At 43.4% G+C, this 26,908-nt stretch overlaps 2 protein-coding genes across 4 annotated transcripts in view; both read right to left on the reverse strand.

Moving 5' to 3' along the window:
* Positions 1-9,837, reverse strand: part of rab3db (RAB3D, member RAS oncogene family, b) — a 60,016-nt gene extending 50,179 nt beyond the window's left edge. The window contains exon 1 of one of the 2 annotated variants that reach the window (XM_028822558.2): positions 9,722-9,837. The gene's annotated coding sequence lies outside the window, so the exon portion shown is untranslated. Of the gene's footprint in view, positions 1-9,379; positions 9,640-9,721 lie in introns of those variants that run through there. The other variant, XM_028822557.2, reaches the window with a different exon arrangement.
* Positions 9,838-13,033: 3,196 nt separating this feature from the next.
* On the reverse strand, positions 13,034-25,412 carry pld6 (phospholipase D family, member 6). Of its 2 annotated transcripts, XM_051920408.1 has the most exons (3): positions 24,694-25,412; positions 17,503-17,778; positions 13,034-14,111 (listed from the first exon to the last, which is right to left on the reverse strand). In XM_051920408.1, the coding sequence occupies exons 2-3, from the start codon at positions 17,747-17,749 to the stop codon at positions 13,885-13,887; spliced, it is 474 nt and encodes a 157-aa protein (XP_051776368.1). In that variant the 5' UTR covers positions 17,750-17,778; positions 24,694-25,412; the 3' UTR covers positions 13,034-13,884. The 2 variants fall into 2 exon arrangements, with proteins under 2 accessions (XP_051776368.1, XP_028679720.2); XM_028823887.2 differs by lacking the exon at positions 24,694-25,412 and having other exon boundaries at positions 17,503-18,108.
* Positions 25,413-26,908: the final 1,496 nt, after the last annotated feature.

The following is a 26,908-nucleotide window of genomic DNA, read 5'->3' on the forward strand; positions in this document are numbered from 1 at the left end:
AAATGTGTTTCAGGCCTAACTGGAAGGCAAAGCGAGACCCCGCAGTGCCACCTACAAACCTCAGCGGACATCTTTCCAAAGACCGTTCAATGTGGACGGTGCTACTAACGACCATTTCTTCTCAATCGTGCAGAGTTTGCCATCATTTGTTAACGTCCAGCTTATTTATTTATTTATTTATTTATTTAAAGAGCTCATTCTTCATAACTTCTCTAAATGCTTCTTCAAACTCGAGCTTCACAGGAAAGCCAGAGGGCCGATTCATTGGGAGGGTAAACAACGCCTTCCTAGTGTGATTCAAAGCTCACAATGGCACAGACGACAACTCCTTGAAACTTTCAAACGGGCCTGGCCCTGCCGACTGGGTGGTGAGCCAGGTAGTGAGCTTTGGGGAGTGGAGCAGAGTTCATCTGAAGTCCCATAGGTGTCGATGTTCAGGGCGAGGCTTTTAAGGGTGCTGCAGGTTGGCATGACAGACGCTTTGTGAAGCTGCACCTCTCCCTTCAGATTTGCCACAGCGACGAGGAACGGGATGTGCCCAACACACCCTTCAACGGTTTGGGGTCCACTGGGAGGGCGGCAGAAATGAAAGGAAGGCCTCGGCTGAAGAGAGCACCCCAAAAAAAACACAGCATTCAGGACGGGGAGCAACTCAGAGGGCAGAGTGGTGACTCTGAGGCTAAGGATCTGTGCTGGTATCCCGAAGGTTGTCGGTTCGAATCCCCGTTACTGCCTACTCTGCTGGGCCCTTGAGCAAGACCCTTAACCAGTAAGTGCTCCAGGGGCGCTCTGACCCCAAGGGGTATACGAAAACTAACAAATTTCTAATGTAAGGCGAAATCAAGAACAAACTCTGTGGCTCCTTGTCAGTTACAGCTCCAGTATGGGGTGGCACACTGTTACAGTGCTTAGAGATTTGGGTCTTGTTCACAAAGCGGGGACCCTGGTGTACCAGCCTTACCCCCACGAACCTTAAGTTCAGGGTTTGTAGTTAGGGGCTGGCGAGTCTAAAACAAACAACAAGAAGGAGATGGCGTCCGCTTTCTGAACAAGACCCAGAGATTCTTCTTCAGGGTTCAGTCTGCATGTTCTCCTCATGACAAGTCTCTCCAAGTGATGGCCAAGTAACGCCATTCGGCTCGTCGGTGTGTGTACAGGTGCATCTCACTAAATTAGAACATCATTGAAAAGTTCATTCATTCCAGTGTGTTGCTCCACGGTGTGTTTTATCGAGTCCAAAGTCAGCACAGCCAGCCATCTACCAGGACATTTTAGAGCTCTTCATGCTGCCCTCAGCTGACAAGCTTTATGGAGATGCCGATTTCATTTTGCAGCAGGACTTGGCACCTGCCCACACTGCCAACAGTACCAATACCTGGTTTAATGACCATGGTGTGTATCGCTGGGCTTGACTGGCCAGCAAACTCGCCGGACCTAAACCCCCCCATAGAGAATCTATCAAGAGGAAGATGAGAGACATCAGACCCAGCAGTGTAGGCGCACTGAAGGTCTGCCATCAAAGCATCCTGGGCTTCCATAACACCTCAGCAGTGCCACAGGTAATTCATGCAAAAGGAGCCCCGACCAAGTATTGGCGTCTTTCCTACAGAAAATGGCATGACGGACAGTCTTATTTGAAATTGAAATATGATTCAAACTGGTGAGGCACAAAACTATGGCTAACGGCAACCTCTGCAAAGTTACCCTGTTTGGCGTCTTTCCTACAGCAAATGGCATCGGGTGACGGATTGTAAAGGAGGTATGGCAAAAAGAAATTGAAGAGCAGCGACATCTGCTGAGCCTAGAGCAAATTGCAGATACTAGTTATGTGATAGAAAGAAAAGAATAAGAGCAGCCAGCATCCTCTAAGCGTCAAGCACATGTGGAGCGACCACCTAATGGCACTTGGGGCTTAGACTTTGATCCTGGGTAGACAGGAGGGCCACGCGATTCTTGTAAAGTATAAACTTTGAAAAATCTGACAGGCAAACTGGGAGAGTGCGTACATGGACATACACTTCTGTATTAAAAATTATTATTTTTATTGGTCTTATGTAATATTCTAATTTTCTGAGATACTGCATTTTGGGTTTTCATCACCTGTAGGCCACAATCAGCAAAATGAAAAGAACTTGAAATACATCACTCTGTGTGTGCAATGAATCCGAATAACATACGAGTTTCACTCTTTGAATTCAATTACTGAAATGAATGAACTTTTCGATGATATTCTAATTGATGGAGATGCACCTGTAATGTAGCCCTTGGCATTTACTGGCGCCCGGCCCAGCCCAGGCCAGCCCAGGCCTAGTCCCTGCCTTATACCTGGACATGTGTGAGAAGGAACCCTGCATGAACTTGAGCAAGTTTAAGAAAAGGTATGTGAGGCAACGTGCAGAGTGGCATCTACGTATCTCCATTCAGAGACACGCCAGTTATTTTGCCTGTGCCCACGTACCATAGTTTGAAAAGTGCTGCCCACCTCAGCCACTTTAGAGATGTACATTATGGTTTATTAGCTCAGAATTGCCATCTGTGAAATTCATACTTGCGTGTGCTAATGCAACGCAGTAAGTACAGTGAATATAAAAATGTGTCTGCTGAAGCCCCCCATCATGGGGACTGACGGTGATGATGCTGAGAGAAAGTCCACATTGTTATTTACAGCTATTGAGATGTTGGCAAAAAAACGGTAAATACTCTCATTGTAGAGGGTGCCCTACATGCCAGTACTCTGTGAAGGAGGAGGAGGAGGAGGAGGGATACAGCGCATTGGCGCACCCGCCACACGACAAACCAACTCAGGATCCCAGATTAGGACCTGAGTGCAGCCATGTGACAGGTGACACCTCAGCACCACACCAGTTCACATGGAATGGAGCGCTGGGAGGTGTTTATTTTTTTTTTATGGTGGCCGGAGTGCCCCCTGGTTTTTCCCCGCAGCTTGGAGGGCCTACATGCTGGGATGGATGCAGATTAACGTCATACCCAGGACGGGCACCCAAATAAATGAAAGACCGCGGCCACTTAGCTTTCTCTTAGTCAGTAGGAGGCAGCAGAGACCCGATGCCCCCATCGAGGTGAGACGAGAGCGCCCTTTGCAAACAGCCTGAGGCCATTTAACTGCGGATGCCGGCTCAGGTTTAGCTTCCAGATGGCAGCATCATCTGCCAGGCTGCTCTTTTAAGGGAATTCTTCCCTCTTGACGGATTGAAGCAAAAGCAGACTATCAGACTTTTAAAAGTAGTGATTTATCTTTTAGGGCGGCACGGTGGCGCAGTGGGTAGCGCTGCTGCTGCCTCACAGTAAACAGACCTGAGGTTTTGCTTCCCGGGTCCTCCCTGCGTGGACTTTGCATGTTCTCCCCGTGTCTGCGTGGGTTTCCTCCCACAGTCCAAAGACATGCAGGTCAGGTGCCTTGGCGATCCTAAATTATCCCTAATGTGTGCTTGGTGTGTGCGCCCTGCGGTGGGCTGGCGCCTTGCCCAGGGTTTGTTTCCTGCCTTGCACCCTGGGATTGGCTCCAGCAGACCCCCGTGACCCTGTAATTAGGATATAGCGGGTTGGATGATGGATGGATTTATCTTTTACTATTTTTATTTTTTACGTATTTTCCTGCATCAAGCGCTAAGTGATTATTTTTGTGTCATGGTGGCCAGTCATATAAGACCCAGAGTCATGTCGGCAGCCTTCAGAACTTTATTTAGATAAAAGGAAGACCTGGTGAAAGAGTTCGATTCCTGGAGCAAGTTATTTGAGAAAAGTTAAAGAGCGATATTTAAACCGGACCCCGGCTTGTTTTCGCAAACGAGTTTAATTTGCCGGTTTGGTTTTTTTAGGACGTGGTGACCACTGTCATGTTTGTCGACTCTCATGGACGCCATTTCTAAATGGTGATTGTGACTTGCAGGTCGCGCCGTATTTAAACACCCAGGCAGTGGTGAGTGTGAGTGGAGGTGTGAAGAAGCGGCTGACAAATCCCTTGTGCCACCCAGCAGATCCTGTATTGCTGTCCGCTGGGACAGCTGGCCTTTATTTTCTGCCTTCTGTATAAAAGCGATGACATCTGAAGTTTCACAGAGTGGCGGAGATCGTGGATTGTGTCAAGTCTCGATTGTGTTAACCCGACCGGGTATCTCACCCCAACACTTTTTAAACGTTCTCAAAGCTTCTTGTTAAACTCCATGGCTCAGCTGTTTGTTCCCGACTCCCATCATGTATTTTCGTGAAGAAGACCTGACTGGTTTCCCCTTCCATTTATTCTCCCCTCAGGTGTCCATGCGTTCCTAGTTTACCGTTTGAATGAAATCTGCTGGATTACGTGATCGGACGCCTGTGAAAGTGTGCAGACCTGAATTAGGCCCCACATCCATTTTTCTGCTTAATGGCCTGGAAGACGCTCCAGGGAACGAAAATGAGCATTTGAATTGAAGGCCCGTCATTGGTCAGGAGTCCCGTCTAGTAGCAGCTGTGAATGAGCACGTCAACTGCAGACCAGCCTCCCGGCATGACGTTCGTATTTGTAACCACAACTTATTTAGTGGCGGTCTGTGAAAGTGCGCGGGTGAACTGACACACTCGATGAGGTGCGCGATGTCCTCTTCCTGATCCCATTATCGCTCACACGTCTTTAACTTTTAATCTTCAGTTGTACTCGTCCCTCAGCACGCTTTGCAGTGTTGGCATCACGTGAAGCCCAATGTTCATGTAATACCCCAACATCACGAAATGCCCATCGAATGCCTGGTTACGCTGTGATTAAGATTAGGGTTGTGGGAGGCGTTTCATGTCCTGCATCATACGATCCATCTCAAGGAATAAGCTGCTACTAGACAGGACTTCTGACCAATGACGGACCTTCAATTCAAATGCTCACTTTCTTCTGAGTAATTCCATTTTTCGTTCACTAGAGCGTCTTCCAGGAGTGATGAAGTCACACATATGTGGGACGTTGTGAACACGTGACTGGATCAATCGATATCTGCATTATGCAAGATGAGTGACGTTTGATGCTGCTTGTTGTCGTCCAACGTGTGGTGTGCGGCGTAGCGCTTAGGGCTTTAGACTTCAAACCGTGAAGTTGAGGATTTGGATTCCACTACTGGCACCATGTGACCTGTCACTTCACCTGCCTGTGCCTCAATTTGAACAAAAAACAGACGTCACCAATTATATCTCGAATGTCGTAAGTCGCCTTGGAGAAAGGCCTCAGATAAAATTAGTCAAAACAGACGTCAATTACGTTATAAATGTTATCTCTGTGCTAAATGAAAACCTCAAGTAAGTTGAGGTTAGGAGCAGGCGCCTCATGGCAAACCACCTCAGGATCCCAGATTAAGACCCGAGTGCAGCGGGTGACACCTCAGCACCACACCAGTTCAGATGGACTGGAATCAGTGGGAGGTTTTTTATGGTGGCTGGAGTGCCAGTTCTGCCACCAACCCCCAGGTTTTTCCCTGAATGCAGATTAACGTCACACCCAGGACGGAGCAACTTCAGGTTAAGGGCCTCGCTTACGGGATCAGCAGTGCAAATCCATAGCCTCAGAGCCACCACTCCGCCCGTAAGGAAGTAACTTATAATAAAATATAATATGAAAAAGTGGCCCACCGAGACGACTCCCGGCTGCTGTCGAGTCGCCCGCCTCGTTTCCTTGCTGCCTGACCCCTGGAAACCCCTCTTGTGGTGGCAGCGTGCTGAAGCGGTCGCCTCGGTGGAGGTGGGCCACCCTGTGTTTGCGTGGAGTATTCCTTTAATAATAAACGGATTTCCAATCCTCCGTTATCACGTCTGTCGAGAGTCCTGGATGCCAGGCCCTATCCTGGCAGCACTGCTTGTAACGTGGCAGCTTCAGGCCGTATGTTTACTTTAATACACACATGCCTGTACCTTTTGCCCAAAGTGACGTCTCCTTAGTGGGGTCTTGTTCCCTTGGGTGGCACAATGGCATTAAATATTAAAAGCAATGCATCTAGGACCCCTCACTAGTGACCGCACAGCTTGTTGGCACCGTCCTCGTGTTCATACTTACACCGTTACAGTCGTGACAAGCGCAGGCCATTCACCCCAACAAGCCCGTCCATCCTATTCACCTAGTTTGGCCAACGTACCCCCGAGTTGAGATTTCACGGCCCCTGAAGTCGTCGTCCTCTCTACCGCACTGCGTGCTCATTCACTGCTGGCCTCTCTGGTTCTTGGCCTGGAAAAACACTTTCTAATATTGGCACGAAATCCGCGCTCAACACGCGCCCGCGTTCTTCATGAAGAGTCCACCTTAATAGAAAGACAAGTGTGTGTGTGTCTGGTTGATGGGGTTAGAAAGAGATTTTAAAAAGTAGGTAAGACATGAAGATAGACAGATAGCGTAGTTGGCAGGATTAGACAAATAGATAGATAGATAGATAGATAGATAGATAGATAGATAGATAGATAGATAGATAGATAGATAGATAGATAGCAGGATTAGATAGATAGATAGATAGCAGGATTAGATAGATAGATAGATAGATATGAAAGGCACTATATAATAATAATAGATAGATAGAACTAGCTGCTCACTTCGTTCACCAATCCCCCGGCCTGCACTACACGTTCGCCACTTTTCAGTTCTGCCGCTCGCGTGTGGGGATGTGGATGTGCGATTTAAACAGATTTTAATTTTCATGTCACGTGTAACTGCCCGGGATTGCATTTCGTTTCTTTCTCTTTTCTGAATCTTTGGCTCTGAGATTTGTTAATTGTTTTCGCCAAAGCTAAACTGTAAACGTTTAATTCGAATGGCGTATCGAGATCTCCTTTGGTGTCTCATGTTATCCCCTGAAGATTTACGACATGGCCTTTCTTGGATACGTCCTTCTTTCTACAGTAGTGGAAGACCAGACGGTGTTAACGGTTGTCGATATTCTTCATGATATTGTAAGTTGATGTTTTCATCTTCCTCATCATCACCACTAACTGTTTCAGCAGAGTCTATTGATACGCATTTCACCGATTTGCAATGTAACCCATCAACATTTTTAGTGTTAATTCGTTTGACTTCATCGTTTCTCTAGGATTGCCCGTGTACTCATTTCTTCTGTTGATAACCCCTCGTGATGAAATTCTTCAATAAGATTTGGACATAACACGTCTTCTTTTATTGGGAACTTAAAGTGAGGAAAACGTAAAAATTTATCAGAGCCGAGAGCGCAGGAACTGTGACTGACAAAAACATTCCCACCAATGAGAGGGGAGAGGATGGTGGGCGTGGCTGAGAGGAGGGCGGGACTTTTTAAAATCTCATGGCCCAAGTCTCCTCTCGCGGGACTTGACAAAATCTTTTCCAAAAAGTCTCGTCACGTTGAAGGATTTTTTTATATAATAGAGAGAAATTGATAATGCAAATACCAACTAAGGGCCTAAAAGTGAACTCTCTCACCGGCCTGTTCTGTTTCCAGTGCCGATATGTGTTAGCAGGTTTCTTGCCGAGGTTTATAACCAATGCTAATGACTGATCACTTCACGTCATGGGCAGCGGACGAGTGAAAATAACATCAAATCTGTGATTCGCATCGGGAAGCTAAAACCCCGACATGACTACCAGGCCAATGCAGCAGCGACCGGGCAGAGAACTTTGACTAGAAGAGCAACGCTGAGGGGAAAGCAGCACAAACGGGCAACTCTATCAAGAAGAAAGGGGCGGGCGGCGTGAGGGAAAGAGACTGGGGTGCCAACGCCAAACCAGATGGACGAGCCGTGAATCAGAAAACATGAGGCCTGCCGTTGGTCACTTGGGCTTCGAGCCGTCTTAGAGGGACACTGCGGCTGGTTTATGGTGGGGTCTCCTTTATGAATTCTCTTTATAGGCTTTTGGGGTTTTTTTTTGTGTGTGATCAACTTTTTATTAAATAAAAGACAAAATGACAGTTTTACATCACAAAAGAAACCAAACCTCCGTCTCCCACCTACTTTCTTCATAGTTTAAACACTTTGAACATTCATTCATTCATTTTCCAAACCCTCTTTATCCTGGACGTACAACTTGTCACAGGATGATCGTGACACAAAAGTGACATCTTCCAGTCCGTGAACCCTTGTCTCCCCATCGACACTCTTCTAGTGCCGGAGTTGCCGTCTTTCAGCAGGGTTGCAGGGTAACTGGACGTGGTGCCAGTCTGTCACACACACACACGTACAGGCCAGTTTAGATGGACCTCAGGAGGAAACACACACAGGCACACGGGGAGAACACGCAAGTCACTTCTGAATCTCTGCTTGCTTACACCAATGCAGACAATTGGTGAAAAAGATGCCAATCCCAGCAGCTACTGACAAAAAGCATGGCACGGCCCCATGCCAAAGCACACGCTGAGCCAAAGTACAACAACCTCTCCCAATCAGCCCGACAGCAAAATGCCATCCCTTTGGTGCCCAGTGGCACGGCAAGAGCATGCAAATTCCACACAGATGTATTCCCAGTCGAGAAGCCAAACAGGTTCCAGTCGCTTAGCCAATGGCAGCCCTGTGCTGCGTGCCTGTCGCTCGTCACAATCCACTCAACCAGAATTACGAGTCCGTCCGTCCGCCCGCCAGCCGCGCTCAGCACTGCAATGCGACTCGTTAGCTTCAGAGCGCGGCTTCCATCAGTCAAGAGCCGGGGGAACGTCAACGGCGTCACGACAAGAGCCGACGACCGACTCGTGCACACTTTACACACACGGCCCGTGCTGGGTGTATTTCCACTGGTCATATACAGTAAATGTTGCGCAAGTGTACACTACCGGTGCACATTTATTACAATATAGAACTGCCACGAGTCTTCATTTATTATAAAGGGAACTGTGCTATACGTGCATTTATTACGTATGGAAAAATGACATTCTATACACCGCTAGCCATGGCAGGACAGGCCGGCTTGACACTGGATGGGCACACAGACTCGTAACACAAACACTGCACGGCTTCATACTGCGCAGATCGTACTGTCATGTTGCTCAGGCGGCGTATCCTAAAAAGTAAGGAGGTCTAAACCAGATGGTCTTATTTCACGAGTTTTTATTACGCATCAAGTCCGCAGTCCTGAAACCGGATGGACGTGCACACCTGCTTGAGGTAGACAGAGGTAGACAGGCACCCACCGCGCAGCTGGAGAGACCCGCGACGGGGGCTTTTGGTTTTTAACATCTGCACAGGCGGGCCGACCACAGGCTGGCAGTCCGCCCCATGGCAGCAGCTGTTCAGCCGTACAGTTTCTCAGGGCCAGACGAGTCGAGCTACAGCTCCACAGATCTGGAGAACACAACGAGGGCCGCCGAGTGCTGCTTGTCCGTACACGCTGACGACACCCACCCCTCCGCGGATTGCGTGCGGGACGCGGACTCGGGCGGAGCGACGAGCTTACCTTTTAGTCGAAAACGTCTTATCCGAGGCTTGTAAAGTTGGCGTCGACTCGTGCAAGTTGGATCTCGACTCGGATTGCTCAGACGTGTGCGCGCTGCTTCTCCCCTCGCTCGCTTTTTCCAAAGGGTTGCGTTTCCTGCCCGTCTTCCTCCACCCGGATCTAAGTTACTATGGGATCATTTGCAGACAGAATGCAAGGAAGGCGAGCGCCACGGCGTAGATCAGGAAGGTGAGTCCGCGCTCGCTCTCTCTCTCTCTCTCTCTCTCTCGCTGCCCGCCCGCCCGTCAGCCTCCCCTCCCCTTTTTTTTTTTTTTTTTTTTTTTTCCTCTCACAGATGCTTACCGTAGACCTGAGCAGTCAGCCTCGGGTGTGTCCGCACTCGGGGCGCTTAGGATGTTCAGGGAGATTTTACTCAAGTATCTGCGCTGCGTGTTTTCAGTATCTCCAACATGTTTCATTTTATTGGACTCAAAAATGATATTCAGTTGAAACCTCATTTGGCCACAAAGCGCCTTCCAACTGTGTTGTAATACGTAATAATAATAATAATAAAAAAGTCAGGTCGACGGGCACCTTTTCAGGAACTTTGTTTTACATTTACTTATTTGGCCGACGCCTTATCCAGGGCGACACACAACTTTTTTGCGGCACAATTAGTTCCTTTTTTCCAGTTTGAGCCCAGGCAGATGAAGTGCCCGGCTCAGGGTCACACCGTGTCAGTAGCGGTGTTTTGAACTCCAAAGCTTTAATGACTGTTCTCCAAATGCCAAAGTTCTCTTGCGCCTTTCTAGTTAAACTGCTCAGGTGAGATGATTTACTTTGGACAAATCTGTGTCTTTATGTGTACTAATTCCGCATTCGGTGATTTGAAAAATGTACACTTGGCATTTTACGTGAGAACTTGTCACAGCGCTCTGCGCCTGCGCTGTTTGAAGAGCGGTATACAAAAAATAAACCGAACTGAATAAAACATCACGGAGATGTTAATTGTTTGATGACTTTTTTTTTTACACCGTTGGTAGAATAAGAGAACGGAATTAACTTGACTTCAGAATCTGAAAAACGAAGCCAAGTAATTTTTCCTTCATATGAACACCGTTCAAAGGAAAGGTGTAGATAGGTAATTAGATTGGGTAATTTAAAGGGACATTATTTTGAAAGCTGAATATTTCCAAGTTGAATAGATTATATTTGCCCGTATAACGGATTGTATGGTGTGGCGTGGTGGTCAAATCTTTGACCTCCAAATCCCACAAGTCGCTTCACTCGCCTTTACCACGACATGTAGCCAGTTGTAAGCCACCAATGTTATAAGTCAGCTTGAATAAAGGCGTCCGCCAAATACTGTAAGTAAATGTAATGCACATATACAACTTGTCACAGGATGATCGTGACATAAAAGTGACATCTTCCAGTCCGTGGACCCTTGTCTTCCCGTCGACACTCTTCGAGTGCCGGAGTTGCCGTCTTTCAGCAGCCCGATGATTCATCCGCGTGCGCAATGCTGGCGGAGTCCTCTCGAAACAGGTTCTGCCAGCCTGACCGACGTCTTAAAAAGGCATGCAATGTATGTCGCCACCTTTTCTTTCAATGGCTGCACCTTTACAGGCAGACCACGTATTACAAGCCCGCAAGGAAGAAACCGCCTTTAGTGCTAATGGAGTGCCGAGGAGTTCCAATTCACAACTCCACGCCGTCTAAGCCCCCCGCCCCTGGCTGTCCAGACTGAGTAATGCACTCGGGGGCAGCCCGTATGTGGGTGTTTGCTTAGAGCTTAAAGAGCCAGTCATTCAGTAGACTGAGTGAGTAATGTCCTCGGCCCAGTCCTTGAGGTAGAAACAACTGTAGTACAAATACACAAATTCAAGCCGCCCTCATTACGGATGTTCATAAGAAATGTAACATTTACCTCATGAGGCAGAAGTACATAATAAACAGGAATAGTTGCACATTAAAATGTGCGCTTTAATTCAAATATTTAAAGTCTAAATATCCCCGACTGTAAACGAAACGCGCAACTGTTTCACCCTCTTATACCGGTTGGGGGGTGGTTATGGACTAGCAAAAGATCAAAAAATCAAAATATTTGTAATCATTGACTTTTTAAAATATTCTAAAACGATACCCAACATGCTTATGTGTGAAATTTGTCATTTTTAACCTTCTGTGAGAGACTCTTGGAGGGTCAGGACCACCGGTAAAAAAAACCAAATATCAAAAATATATTTGTAATCATGAACTCCAAGCTAGCGAATAGTGACGCTCCATATGTTACCGAGCTGAAGTTTTGTGTAAAGAGTAACTGTGACCCCTCATATCTCATTAGGAGGTGAACCCCTGGGGTCGATCGATGTGGTGTGATCAGTTTTGCTGAAGACACTTCCTGGTTTACTCTTTGTCATCAGCGTGTCATTTTGTGCACAAACTGTGGTCCAGAAATGAGGTTTTTGGGGGGTCTACAGTGTCAAAAATGAGCTCATAAAGCTTGAGGTTTCACATAACTAGACATCAAGATGAGCCAAACGGTACATCATTAAGCAATTCTTCTGAACAGTTCAGTTATTATAATAATTAATTGACACCCCTTCCAATTCCAGGCTTGTGAAGAGCCACACTTCATTCTGCACCGTCCAACATGAGGAGGGAACAAACATCTAACAAGGCATCCATATCTCACAGAAAACACTTGGACCTGACCAGGTCATAATCAGCAGCTAACCTAACAAGATGACAGACGTAGAGAAGGTTCTCCGTCCACGCTTGGTCAGAATGTGCCTTCACCACACAGTCAGTCACCAGGCCAGGACTCAAACCTGCTCACTAATCACTCTGCCACCAGGACATCCCCAATGAACAATTTGTAAAATTGCTTCAATCATCAATCTAATGCTAAAGCCGCGTTTCTTAACAAATGTTACATGTCGTATTAAAAAAAAATAAAGAACTCTATCTGCAGCAGGCCAAAGTGAAGGCAGAGAGAGTGACGTTCCTAAAAATGTGAAACACGTCTAAGAAGTGAATTCAAATGCTCTTCCATTTATTAGAACACCAAGCACCTTCATTATTCATGTGGTTGCCTTCTCTATAGTCTTTATCTCGTCATTTTACCTGATGGCTTCGATTTACATCTGAAGACGGGTACGCTGGTACAACGCCTACATTTGTTTATTATTGCTATTAGATATGCAAAACAGACCCCCTCTTCCCTCCTTAATCTGTCAATGAACCCCAAATAGATGCTGCTGTCCTCCTGGCTGTGACGAGGCCTTTGGATGCACATTAAGATGACCTTGCAGTTGTGGACACTGTGGATATGTCCTCTCGCATTGTCCTGTGCGCCACTAGACACACTTGCAGTGCTCTGTTGTAGTGACATTAGGACTGTAAATTAGACAGAATATGTTTAAGGTTATGTACACTATGGTGTACTGTTGTTAGTCTTATGAGTGATGTGTGTGGCATTCATGTCTGACATTTACATATGGTAGCAGTTTTCATTATAAACTCGATCCTAAAGTTCAGTAGTGCTAAGAGAAGCAGGGCAGGTAACCTACTGATCTTCATGTGACATTAGTGGTCAATTGCCAATTTCCACAGTGGGTACTGCAGCTCCCCTAACTGCCGACACCACCACACAGACACGAGTTTTCCACTGAACAAAGGGTTTTATTGTGCGAAACTCTTACACAATGAAGCGTTTCTCATAATACACTACAATACCCACCCACCACCCCCACTTGATTGTCGCCTCGCCTGAATGTGGCAGAGCGGCTCCTTTTATCTTGAACCCGGAATGTACTTCAAGTGCCATAACCCAATGGAAGTACTTCTGGGTCATTCAGAAATCTTGCAAAGCACAGATTAGCAATCCCAACAGCTCCCTCAGAACCCAACTGGTCTGTCCCATGGGACTACAACTCCCATTATGCCCTGTGGGTATCCTGGGCTGGGTGTGCTGCCATCTAGTGTATCAGGACGTCTCTGCTGTGAATACAATGTCTCCCTGTTCCTTCATTACATTGGCCTCTCATCCTGATCGGGACACCAGCCCATGCCTGTCGTCCCTTAGAGTAGTCCATATGATACACAGATTATTTAGAATTTGAAAGTAGAAGCACATTTTCAATTAGCTAATAAACAGACTTTCTGCATATTATATTTATCTATTTCCCAAGTTTACCATGAACAAGCTGGATTAAACCAATTTCTTACTCAGTACACACAACTATACTGAACCTATAAACTCAGGTGGGTGATTTGCAGCATAAAGATATTATTACATTACTGTCATATGTTGTCCTTTAGTAAGCAGCACAACTGATAGAGAGCTTTACTCGGGCAAGCTAAACAACGGGGCATTACAGAATATTAACCTGAAGAAACAACAGTATGAAATTTAATGTTTAACATTTGATCAAAGCTTTAACGAATATTTGATTTTATCTTTAGTCGCTAACACGCTTCCATTTGACATCTACATCTGGCTACAATCTATTGATGTTAGATCAACAAGAGAAAAACTTCATAGGATCACTTTCATTCCATAGTTTTTCAAACTCGGCTATGAAAGGCTGGACAATCTCCGCGTCCTCAGTAATGAGAATATTTTCTTTGTTGCATTGTATGGCCTTGCACGTCCAGTTCAGCGACCCGGTGATCAAAAGCTTCTTGTCTACCACTGCAAACTTGTGGTGCATGAAACAAGCACTCTGCTCGTGGCGAACAGCAATACCTGTATATTAAAAATAAATAAATAAGAGTCACTGTATATATACACACACATCATCCGAGAACCCCCAAGAGATTTTACACCGACTTCTTCAGCCTGACAAAATGTGAACCTCAGTCTTTGACAGAGGAACAGCTTTAATTTATTGAATGCATTCATCCCAGTGTGCGCTTGGTGTGTGTGCCCTGCGGTGGGCTGGCACCCTGCTTGGCACCCTGTGTTGGCTGGGGTTGGCTCCAGCAGACTCCTGTGAGCCTGTGGTTAGGATATAGCGGGTTGGATTTCACACAACTTGCATTGCTGGACAAACCTTTTCCTAAACGAATAGCTAAAAGTACAAGAGAAATTCATAATCTTCTTGAAGAACTTAAACATTAGATGGATAAACGTTGCCTTTATCCTTCATACAAGACGCGTTAAAAAGGGACGGGGCATATTGCAAAGCAGCAGGCATGATCCACTGTGGCTCATTATAATAAAAAATTAGATACAGCTTTATTGGTATAATTTTTCGTATTACAGTGATCCCTCGCTATATCGCGCTTCGCCTTTCGCGGCTTCACTCCATCGCGGATTTTATATGTAAGCATATTTAAATATATATCGCGGATTTTTTGCTGGTTCGCGGATTTCTGCAGACAATGGGTCTTTTAATTTCTGGTACATGCTTCCTCAGTTGGTTTGCCCAGTTGATTTCATACAAGGGACGCTATTGGCAGATGGCTGAGAAGCTAGATTGCTTACTTTTCTCTCTCTTGCGCCGACTTTCTCTGATCCTGACGTAGGGGGATTGAGCAGGGGGGCTGTTCGCACACCTAGACGATACGGACGCTCGTCTAAAAATGCTGAAAGATTATCTTCACGTTGCTATCTTTTGTGCAGCTGCTTCCTGAAACGACATGCTGCACGGTGCTTCGCATACTTAAAAGCTCGAAGGGCACGTATTGATTTTTGATTGAAAAACAAACTCTGTCTCTGCTCCTGACGGAGGGGGTGTGAGCTGCCGCCTTCAACAGCTTTGTGCCGCGGTGCTTCGCATACTTAAAAGCCAAACAGCCCTATTGATTTGTTTGCTAGAGATTGTTTTGTCTATCTATGTGACATTCTGTGCTCCTGACAAGCACTCCTTTGAAGAGGAAGATATGTTTGCATTCTTTTAATTGTGAGACGGAACTGTCATCTCTGTCTTGTCATGGAGCACAGTTTAAACTTTTGAAAAAGAGACAAATGTTTGTTTGCAGTGTTTGAATAACGTTCCTGTCTCTCTACAACCTCCTGTGTTTCTGCGCAAATCTGTGACCCAAGCATGACAATCTAAAAATAACGATATAAACATATGGTTTCTACTTCGCGGATTTTCTTATTTCACGGGTGGCTCTGGAACGCAACCCCCGCGATGGAGGAGGGATTGCTGTATTTAGTACAAAGCAAATAAATGCAATGACATTTACATGAAAATGGAATATCATCAATTATCTGAATACTACTTAAGAAAATCTGCTTCACTGGAGCAAGAAATGGAGATTAAAATACAACTGGCAAGTACAAAAAGAGGTTTTATATCATTTCAGGTCTTAGACTAAGAAATATCAGAATTTGCAGGATGTAAAATCCATCTCTGCTGTTGCAATAGAAAGTAGGGTCACTTTGAACGGTGCTACTTTTTAATTATGTATATAAAAAAAAAAAAGTTTAGTTTTTTTTTTGGGAATAATATGTATTCTGGGGTTTCTGAGAGAGTTAATTCAGTCATCGCCCAACAGCCCTGCTTCATCAGAGGTATTAAGCACTGTGCTTAGACACGCACCAGCAAATCATCAAATGTTTAGTCAGTACATCAAGCCACACGATGAAGTGTGCGTTTTTGAGGTAAGGATCCCATCCAAACTCATTTTTCGGCATGTATGCTTACATTACATCCAGATATCTAATTATAGCTGCATGACAGGGTGCTGTTTGTTTGCAGTGCTTTGCTGTACAAAAAAAATGAAATATTTTATTTAGTCAGAGTAAATAGTATTATACAAGAGATTTAAAAATGACCTCAAGAACAGTCCCTGAAATAACAAAATACACGTCTGTAATCCCCTTCTGTCCATGTTTGTAGCCATCACTCGGCACTGCTGTGGCACACCAACTAAAACACTCCGAGTGTCTCCCACAGGCCGGCAGAACTGCTGAATGCTCTACCACGGACATTGCGGGTTTTGTTCAAGTCATTCAGTCTACCATCAATAAAACAAATCGGCTTGTTTTTGTTAAGAAACGAGGAGGCAAAATGTACGACGTGTTGCTTATCAAGTGAAAATGTTTCAAAGTGTAGGAGTTGTTAGACATATGAAAGCATAAAGCAGTAAGACCGTCCTGGCAGATGAAGTACAATGCAAACAAGAACAAAAGCAACTGTGTGAATTTTATATTGGTTTTTTTGTGAGCACTCATCACAATTTGTAGGCAAATAATTTAGAAGGCAAACAAAACAGAAGTGGCCCTGGAAATGATTTGTCTAAGAATTGAGTATTTAAGCACACTGAATAAGGACGCCAAAATACTATTTACAATATGCTCCGGTGAGGTGAAATATTAATCTTCCAAGTATTATTTTTGATAACCAGCTAAAGATTAAAAGAAAAAAAAAATGCAAGAAGTCCTCCTGTTCCAGTGTTCATAAATCCATTACAAATGATCTAACAGAGGTTCTGCCTTTGTAAAAAATTATGATAATAAATTTTATTTATTCGTAGGCGCCTTTCTAAACACTCAAGGACACCGAACAATAGATAAAACACAGATTAGAAACAAAACTAAAATACAAAAATGAAAATCAGACAGAGCAATTGTAATCAAAGAGAAAAAGCAGTCTTAAACAAATGAGTTTTAAGTTTAGATTTGAAAAGTGAAAATGATTCACTATTTCTAAGCTCAGATGGTAGCGAGTAGCACAATGAACTCATAACACTCAGGATGCTGGCGTGACTCCTCACTAGGGAGACGTTTTTGTGTAATTTTTATGTATTTGGTATGGGGGTTTAAACTTCACTGTTCAGAGACGTGCCGTTTGATTGATTTACATGCGCGGAGGTCCGTTTTCCATTCCACTCTTGCTGCCTATGCAGTCTTTAGCTGACCATAATCACGCATTGAGAAAACAGTTCATATAACACGCAAATAATTAAATGACAACGTAGGTCTACATTTCCCTGAACACACACTCTGCAACAACTGTAAATGGCAATAAAGAGAACTGAAAACTCTCAACACCTCGTAGTATTCCTCTGTTGAAGGAATTTTTCACTACTGAAGTGCTCAATACGCAAAACAAAAACAACTCTAAAAAATACTAGCAAATATATTCTTTTTAACAGGGAACATAGTAGAACAACACCAGCAGTACCTGATTTGCGAAGATTGCCTATCTGTGAGCCTGTGATCTTCATGTAGTCCTTATCTGTGAAAATACGAACCAAGACATTTCGGCGATGAAGTTCAAGTACAACTCGAGCAAAGTCCTGGTTGGAAAAAGCAAAAACACAGAGGTCCAAGGTTTTTCGGGCAGACAGAAGATGCTTTAGAAGTCGATTATATGGGGAATCATCACAGTGCAGTAGTGGACAGGTGCAAGGTCTCTCGTTGTGGGTCATCTGGAAAAGGTGATTGGTGCAGGTGACGTCTGTTGGAAAGAACAGGACTTCCTTCACTAATTTGGATCTCCAGGGACGGTGATGCCTAAATAGCCAGAAGAGACCTTCTAGACTAATGGTGGCAAACGCCACCACAAAACCAATCAGCTTCCACTTGCTCCCAATTACAAGGTTGTTAGAAAACATCTTCACAATGTTATTCAAATGACAGAGACCCTGAAAAATTGGACAATAACTGTAAACATACTGTATTGTCTCACAGTTCAATTAAAATATAAAAGCAAATATTTAGTTTATGCTTACAATTACCTTATAAAATTAAGATGATTCAATGTGGATGGCAAAAAAAAAAAAAGACATTTTAAATGCAAGTTTTAGTTATATGCCATTTTTCTGTAAAATTCCCCAATTATGATGTTATTACTGAGTCGATGTTGACAGGTAGGCTAAAGGACGTCTTTCTGAAGTGTTAATCTGACCTCAGCGCAAAGTACTTTAAAAACAAATGTATCAGTATATTTAACTCTGCCATACATTATACTTTTACAATGATGTGCCTCTGTTTATGACCCTTCCATAGCTACGGGGAAAATGGAAGAGACTTTCTTGTAATCGTCTAGGGCGTTATTGGAACAGACGTATTATTCAAACTATGACCTTTAGCATTCTCTCAGATTTGAGTCCATGGACCGTTTTCAACTCCAGAACTTCTGCTAGCAACTCACTCATTTTAACTTCAAGAATAAAGAAAGACACTGACAACTACCCGCCAGGATTACCAGTCTGGCTTTTGCATTAAACATATTAACATAAAAAATATCTTCTATAACCCATCTGGACTACGTTGCTGATTTGGCAATGCAAGTAACGGCCTGACTTTCTACAAAACAAACAAACAAAAAACCCTTTAATTTGACCACATTCCTGTACCGCAGTTAGCACAACAGTAAGTTGCAAATCCACTTACAAAAACTGCAAGTAAATGATCTCATACAGCAACGTCCAGATAAACCACAAATAATCTGAGAAGACAGTGAAATAAACCTACAGATGAAGTTGGTGGTAGGAGTTAAAAGAAACAACAGGTAATGTCTGCCAGAGATGCTCTTTAATTTTTATTACCTCTTGTGACAAAATTCTGTTGGACTTGAAACAACATCCAGTAGGCCTACAGAGCAAGAAGCGTAAGGTGATTAATGGAAAAGGAAAACCTAAAATGGACCAAATGATCTCATTCCTTTATACAATTGTTCTTTTTCTAACATTTGTGAAAGATTATCTTGTAGGTTGCATCACCAAAGTAATAAATATTTTGGAGATGCTATTAAATTTTATTTTTAGATTCTGTCTTTCTCTTTCTTCCTCCTGTAAAGCAGGGGTCGCCAACTCCGGTCCTGGAGGACCACCGTGGCTGCAGGTTTTCATTCTAACCCTTTTTTTAATGAGTGACCTGCTTTTGCTGCTAATTAACTTCTTTTGAATTCATTTTATCTGATTTGCTCTTGAAGACTAAGACCCCTTAATTGTTTCTTTTACATTAATTAGCAGCCAAACAATAATGAGACACAAAATGAGCCAAAACAACTGGTGTCCATCATACAACATCTGAAAATAAAGAAAGATGGAGGGTCTCAGGAATGTTAGTCTGCTCAGGTCCCCAAAACATTTTAACAGAAAAGAGAAAATCAACAATCACAGAAATGTCTGCTAATGCACAACGAGTGCAGCAACAAGGCACAGAATTACAAAGAACGGGTTTAATTAACAACAAGAATTTAAGAAATTAGGGCGGAGAGGTGGCTCTGAGGCGAAGGATCTGTGCTGGTATCCAGAAGGTTGCCGGTTCAAATCCCTGTCACTGCCAAAAGAGATCCTACTCTGCTGGGCCCTTGAGCAAGACCCTTAACCTGTAATTGCTCCAGGGGTGCTGTACAATGGCTGACCCTGCACTCTGACCCCAAGGGAAAACTAACAAATTCCTAATACAATTGTATAAGGTGAAATACAGAACAAAAAAAAGAATTGACACCTCATTAAAGCAGCTGGTTGGAGTGAAATTAGTTGGAGTTTGAGGCCTGACTTAGCTGGTCTTCTGTCGGCTCCCTCACTTCACATTATCATTTCTGTTTGGGTGCCATTTAAGGAAAGAAATGAAGCAATTCAGAGGAACTATGAAGAAATTCAGGGGAACAACTCTTTAGAAAGCAATTCAATTAAAATTAATTCACAAGAAGTTAATTAGCAGCACAAACAGGGCACTTATTAAAAGCAAAAAAAGGTTAGAATGAAAACCTGCAGCCACGGTGGTCCTCCAGGACTGGACTTGGCATCCCCTGGTATACAGGACTAACTGACTCAAATATAATTTTGACAGCAATACAAGAAGCGTTATACAAGAAGACTTATTCAGCTGTTGTATCAAGCTCAGATAATAAATAACCAAGGACTCACATGTGAAGTTTTGAGTATTCATTATTATGAAATACAGAATCCTACTTATGGAATGGACAGAATGCACAGCCCTTCAAACATCTAATGTGTAATCTGAGCAAATCTGCAAATTATCACTGCTAAATTTAGAAAAGATAAATTATCCACTGAAGAATGACCTCGGCCACAACACTGAGATAGATGGAATATAAAGAATTAATGACTACAGCCCTGGAGTACGAGGTTTAGGGCTGGTGTGGTTACTTTCTAGTCACAGATTATGTGGCATTAACAGCTAACGTATCGGGTTGTAAAGCACAACGCTGCCAGTTTAACTCATTGTGCTGATTCAATGGTTTATTCCTAAGCAATTCACCTAACCTGGCAGAAACAGAACAACCGTACTGTATATGAAGAGCACTTTCAATTGACACGTCCTTTGCAGCACACAATATGCAATAACAAGTTTCAATCCTCATCTGTAGTTCTCTTGTATTCCCCCCCTCTAACCCAAATACGCAACCTGGAACGATGGAGGAGGAGGAGGAGGGGAAAGCCACATTTGTAGAAATGTGATAATCCACAAAATCCTAAGGTGTGTACGTCTTCTTCATGCCACGTACACCTTTACTAAATATGACCCCCTGCAACTCTAAAGTTAGACTTGGGGTGGGTTTTGGAAAAATGAGTAGATGAATGCCTATAATGTGCCATGTAATAGTGTCTGCTTAGTAAAGATGCTAATTGATATCAAGTTTGTTTTAACTGTTTTTACCTAAATTATGGTAATTTCTTTCCTTGTAGTTCACGTTACAACAACTGAATAAACTTGAACTGCAATCCTTGATGTTCGCTGACAAACCTGCATTCCATCTCATTGACAAGCTTGTTACAAGCAGACTCGCCTAAATACTTTCTCTTTTAAAATATGCCTGGCTGTAGAAAATGACAGGCAGAACTACGAAGAGCTTAAAGAAATACCAAATATATTATTCATTATTATTTTATTGAGCTATGGCAAATCTTTTTACAACGTAATGAGTCAAGCTAATTCATATTTCAGACATCTACAATTACAACTTGATCATTTAGAATTCAAGTGGCAGATTTCTTTAATTCCAATTGACTAGTGAAAAGTGAACATTTTCCCCAATGGCAAAAATCAAAGATACAATTTTAACTAGTCAAAGTATACCTGAAGATTTCTGTAACTCTGATTTTAGCTCATCAAAATTGTCAATTTCTCCAACCCTAATTTTAATTTGTCAACAATGTAATTCCATACTGTAACATACTTGCACTTGCTCAATTCAATTCAGGCCTGGTGTGGGTGTACCATCTTACCCTGACATCTCACACAAAAGGGTGCCAGTCGATCAAAAGGGCAACTGCTATAATTAATGTAACCTGCTCAAGTTTGGGGATGTAAGCGGAAATGATGAAACGGGTAGAACGTACAAACTCAAAACGTAACGTCTAGTCTCAGGACTTGAACCCAGGGTGTGGAGTCCAGATCTCTCAAATTTAAAGCTTTAGAACAATGAAAGGAAAAGGTCTTTTAGTTGCCTAAATATTGTGCGGACCTCAGCACCACAGTGTGATTAGTCAGCGCCAGTGCTGAATTACGATGCACATACAAATACACCACTTTATAAGCCTCAGAACTTTGATAAGGAGTGCAATGAAAGATGTGTAAAAAACATTAATTTTAAAGGTTCACAAAGAGCACCCAGTGTAATAAAATGGAATGTCCATCTAGATGCACTTGCACTTTACCTGAGAAGGAAATGCAATCCTCCTAACAGGCTACATATGCCTGTGTATACTGTATATGTCAGTACAGTGGATGTAAACCTTTGGCTGGCCATCAAGTGCCACATTTACAGCCAACACTTCAGATGCAGACTCCTAATGATTAATCGAGACTTTCTTGAATTAAACTACTCACTTTACACACTAATTCGGAGAAACTTTTTCTTGCATTTGCATCCGACGTGCACAGTCACGACTCTGCTTGACTTGAGAGTCCTGTGTCACGTACTCAAAGTGCCAATATCCACTCTGCGGACGACTCACCAATCACAAAGCGGTACTTGCTAGAGCCCACCCTCTCGACTCTGAGGAGTGAAAGTGACAATTCCCATTTCAGAGCAGATTTCTTGAGGTGCCACTAGAATTAATAAATACATAAAGAAAAACGCAACAAAAATGTATTACATTATTTATACTCGTATTTCATGTTATTTAGTATCATTTTATTGTACTTTTATTTGCATATTTATTTTTTGTCCTAACTATTCCTCCATACCCCTGAACTAATCTCTCTCTGCGGCTTAACTTCATTTGACCTAATGTGTTTCGCTTTGAATCAAATATCACTGAAGTTGTTCACTCGATTCAGTTCACCCTACATGTATTTCTGTACAAAATATGTCCGTGTTCTTGATTGTATAGCATTGCAGAATACAACTGGTTGTGCTGTACCATAAAATATTCCGTTTCGTGATTGCCTGCAGTATCACTAAAGTATAATTTACATGGAAGTACTGTATGGACCATTCCACACTGATTTTTTCATTTAGTCCATCAGTAGTGATCCAGTTTGGTCAAAAAACAGATTCTGGAATAACAGTCTGTAATGGAACTGACCATATTGTTTAATTACCACATTGGATTTCTGTTGCCACCTTCACCGCCTACCTGGTGCTTTCGTATGAGGGGAGGAGAGACAGCAGGTGTCACTGAATACGTTTCTCTCTACTCTGCGACCATCAACTTTCCCATATTACATTTAACAAAATATATCAGCACAATAAACGGTAGCCTGCCTGTTGCCTTATTGTGACTGTATGCATTACTTATAAACACTTTGAAAACACTTCAGAGTTTTGGGTCTGCCATCTCCTGCCTGACCAGTACGAGAAAATCCCCACATACGGCGGTCAAGCTTGTAATGGTGCCCCCCTATTTTTCTTTGTTTCCACCTCACGTCTGACAATGCCAGAATCAAATGTGGCTCCTCACAACCCTGGAATTGTGAAAGCTCTGAAATCACTTTATTTATTTATTTATTTACTGGCATTTCCTGACTCACCAGTATGATAAAAGCCCCATAGGTGACACACCGTTTTACTTGTGTTGATGTCGAATTATTTTGTCAAGCTTTTTGGGGTCCCCATTGTTTTTGGCCCCCTACACCCAAAAAACCCTAAATATTTGAACATATGTTGTGCAGGAACTCACACCGCTAAAGCGAGGGGTCTTCATCAAAAACAATTAGGAGTTGAAGCCGTGCTTACCAGATCAGTCAACCTCAAGGGTTCACCCCCTAATGGGATATGAGGAGTCAAAATGTTACTCTAATTCATAAAACTTTAAAAAAAAAGTTTTAGGGTCCCGAACTATGGGCATTTGGAGTGTCGTTTTCGGCCGTTTCGACGAGTATCATATTTTTGATTATTCAGTGGTGGTCCTTGACCTCATAGAACCACCCCCAGGAGGTTAAAAAAAAAATCAAATCTAAACCATAAGTATGTGGGGTATCATTTTGGACCATTTCCAGGTCTGGGGGTTACACACTGGGCGTTACTGTGAATCTTTACTTGGGGTCTGGTCCTCTCTAAGAGGGTGACAATGACACATTTCTACTACAATTGAGAATATTTACACTTTTAACATTTCAATTGAAGCACACATTTTAACATTTCAGATTTCTGACACAACTATTCCTGTCAATCAGGTACTTCATGAAGAAAATCATTACGTCTTACAAACACCCCGAATTGCGGCGCGGCATCTAACGCTAATTCGGGCCTTTTGGTTTATTTAAAATTGGACGGAACATATAAAGTAGGATGAGCAATATTAACAGTAATTTAAAAATTAGATCTAACAGCAATGAAAACCTCATTTTTAATACTTGAGAACACAAAATACCAAAAACGGCGACTCAAAAGTAACGTCGATCCGCGATGGGCACACACCAGTGCGGCAAATACGTTTAAAAAGAGAACCGGGACGGCCGCCCGAGTAATAAGCGACTCAAAGATGAAGCCGAGTACCTCCAGGACGGCGACTTAACTCGCGTTGCATTTTGTGACTTTGTGTCCGACTAAACAGCTGGAGCGTCACGGCCATCGGAGACCTCGCGGCCCGCCATTCACGTCCAGCGTCTCGTTGAGCAGAAACACGAAAAAAAAAGGCGGGCAGGCCGCGAGGGGCCCGTGGCGGAGGGAGGGAGGCGCAGCGAGCCGTTCGCTTTACGTTGACTTCGGTGGGAACAAAACTACGAATTGCGTGCAGTACAGCGGTTATGAGCGCCAAGTCACTGTACTCAAGGAGCGACGCTCGCTGCTGTTGGTGGCAAACCACTCATTACGGAGACGCTGCTCTTCGCGGCCTCACTCACCACGCCATTAGCGGCTAAGGTTTTGGTTAAAGGCACTTGTTTATTTTCCTGCCGAACAAAAAACGTGTTGCTAAAATGTGATACAAAGATACGAAAAGATACATACCTGTGATATGCAACACCTGCAGTAGCGAAATGGGTAAACTGGAAGTGTTGGTCTTCACAAGCTGCAAGGTTAACACGTTTGCTTTCACGTGTTCCCAGAAACGCCGTCTTAAAAAGTTTGTTTAGCGGTTAGGCCCGTTCGAACCTCTGGACGACACCGGGGCTTAACGTGGAGCACTTTATAAGGTCAAAGAAAAACGAGGCAAAGCTTCAAGAGCAAACGCTCACTTCTTTCTTTCTGTTTGTCGGCAGGAGAGCAGTCGATCCGAGCAGCCACGTTGATATTTGGGGCGCTCTTAAACTTGGCGGCGCAGCGGTAGGCGCAACTCCTTCATGGACCCAGCAGCCCGGTCTTGGTGCGCTCTGCCCGTCCGCATCTCCCAAGACGTGCAGGCCCGGCAGTGTTGCCACACGTAACTTTAAGCAAAAACATAGCCACGTTTAATAAGGTGTAAAAGGAATTTTCTAATTAAATACAACAGCAGCAGTACGTCTGACAAATAAATTGTCAAAAAAAAACTATCATGTTCCTGATAAGCAGGAAATGTCCAATTCAAGCTTGGAAGTAGAACATTAAACAGGACTCGTCCTCACTCGGATCAACAACTTTAGATTTTCCAGTTTGTACTTTTTCAGTTTCTATCGACATCGTTTATGGTACCGTCGTTGATGACAGATTTTTCCAAATGTAGCAGTTAATATTTAATGACCTCTTTGTGATCAGCACGACTAACTGACATTAAGGTATATGTAGTGATGGGCCACTCGATACTCAGGTTTCGACACTGTGTCGAGCTTTCGACGCACTGGAGATCGAAGCGCCGATTCGAGACTTGTTTCAAATGCGCCCGTCACGTGATTTTGAGTCACGCTAGCGTAATGACGTCATTGATATCTGCGCAGTCAGCAGTTGATTTGGTCACTCACTAGTCCGCTAAAGTGCTCCAGAAAACGTAAAACCAGTTATTCCTGCTACAGCGATAAGATGCGTTAACTCGAGTTCAGATCCTAATTGGGGCTCGCGTATGTTGAAATAAGGATTTTGTATAAAACAGTTAAGTAGTACTTGTCTGAAAGTTAACAAATATATTTTGGAGACATTATGAACGATTTACATGGGGCACCTTTTTCCTTGGTGTGGAATCGTGTCCACCTAGAATCTGTAACAAATTAATGAGCATATTTTGCGTAAGGTAGCACGTATTATAACAATCCAGAATCTACTCTACGCCATGTCGATCATATCAGAGAGGCTAAGAAACGCTTCACTAAAGCCGACGTTGTCATTACACCAGTATATGCGCAAGACACTCTCATTAAACGTTTTTACTATTCAGTGATTACCAGATCCGTAGCTGATTTGAATTATTGATTTCCAAAAAGCAATGTGAGTAAAAGCGTGTGCTGCATAACTAATCACAACTGTCTTTAAAACAGAATCAGCGCCATCAACAGTGTCTTCTGCAATTTTAGGAAAGCTTCGGGATTCTGCGTTAATGAGACAAAAAAGTTGTAAAGAAACTTTGCGAATTCATCCAGAGGTGAACATAAAGATCACTCAAGTAGTGACAAGAAGGAGCAGCTGGATAAGCACATCTGGAGACAAACTTTTAAAAAAGCACCTGACTTTGTCAGCAACATCCTTTCCTTCTGAATGCATCTTATCAATGGCTGCGCTGGGGAGGTAAATAAGTAATCTTCCAAACTGCAGTATAACAGAGTAAATCATTGATGTAAATAGAATGGCAGATAGACTAAGCTTTTGTCGTTTCTGTATTCTTAAACCATCTTCCAGTCCCACAATCCCCCGCAGTCACTGTCACATTTAACGTTCCCTGCTCCTCACCTGTCGTGTCACCCAAAGTATCAACACTCAGTTTCATTCAAGGCTTTACTGTCCTTCCTTTTATAGACATAAAATAAGACACACATTTCCTCTACATACGTGTCCAATAATAATAGTAAACTGGCAGGAACGAGAAAAAGCACAAGATGGGAATATTCATGACAAGAGCCTGGGCATCAGGGTGAGGATGTGCCTTGTCACCCATTACGTGAGCTCGTCTGCCACCCTTCAGTCGCACTGGCACACGTTACACTGCAATAGAGAATACCGACAATGTACACCTTCAGAAGTGGAATAAATCAACTGTATAAGTAGAGCATTTCAGATAAACTATGAATTTTGTTAATCTTAAACAATGCAACATAACCAT

This window comes from Erpetoichthys calabaricus, chromosome 17 (assembly GCF_900747795.2).
Source record: "Erpetoichthys calabaricus chromosome 17, fErpCal1.3, whole genome shotgun sequence".
NCBI classification, from domain to species: domain Eukaryota; kingdom Metazoa; phylum Chordata; class Cladistia; order Polypteriformes; family Polypteridae; genus Erpetoichthys; species Erpetoichthys calabaricus.

Coding starts and splice junctions, on each gene's coding strand:
- pld6 (XM_028823887.2), bottom strand. CDS start 17,935: ATGTTTTCTAACAACCTTGTAATTGGGAGCAAGTGGAAGCTGATTGGT. Junction 14,112..17,502: donor AGGCAATCTTCGCAAATCAG/GTACTGCTGGTG, acceptor TTTAATATACAG/GTATTGCTGTTCGCCACGAG.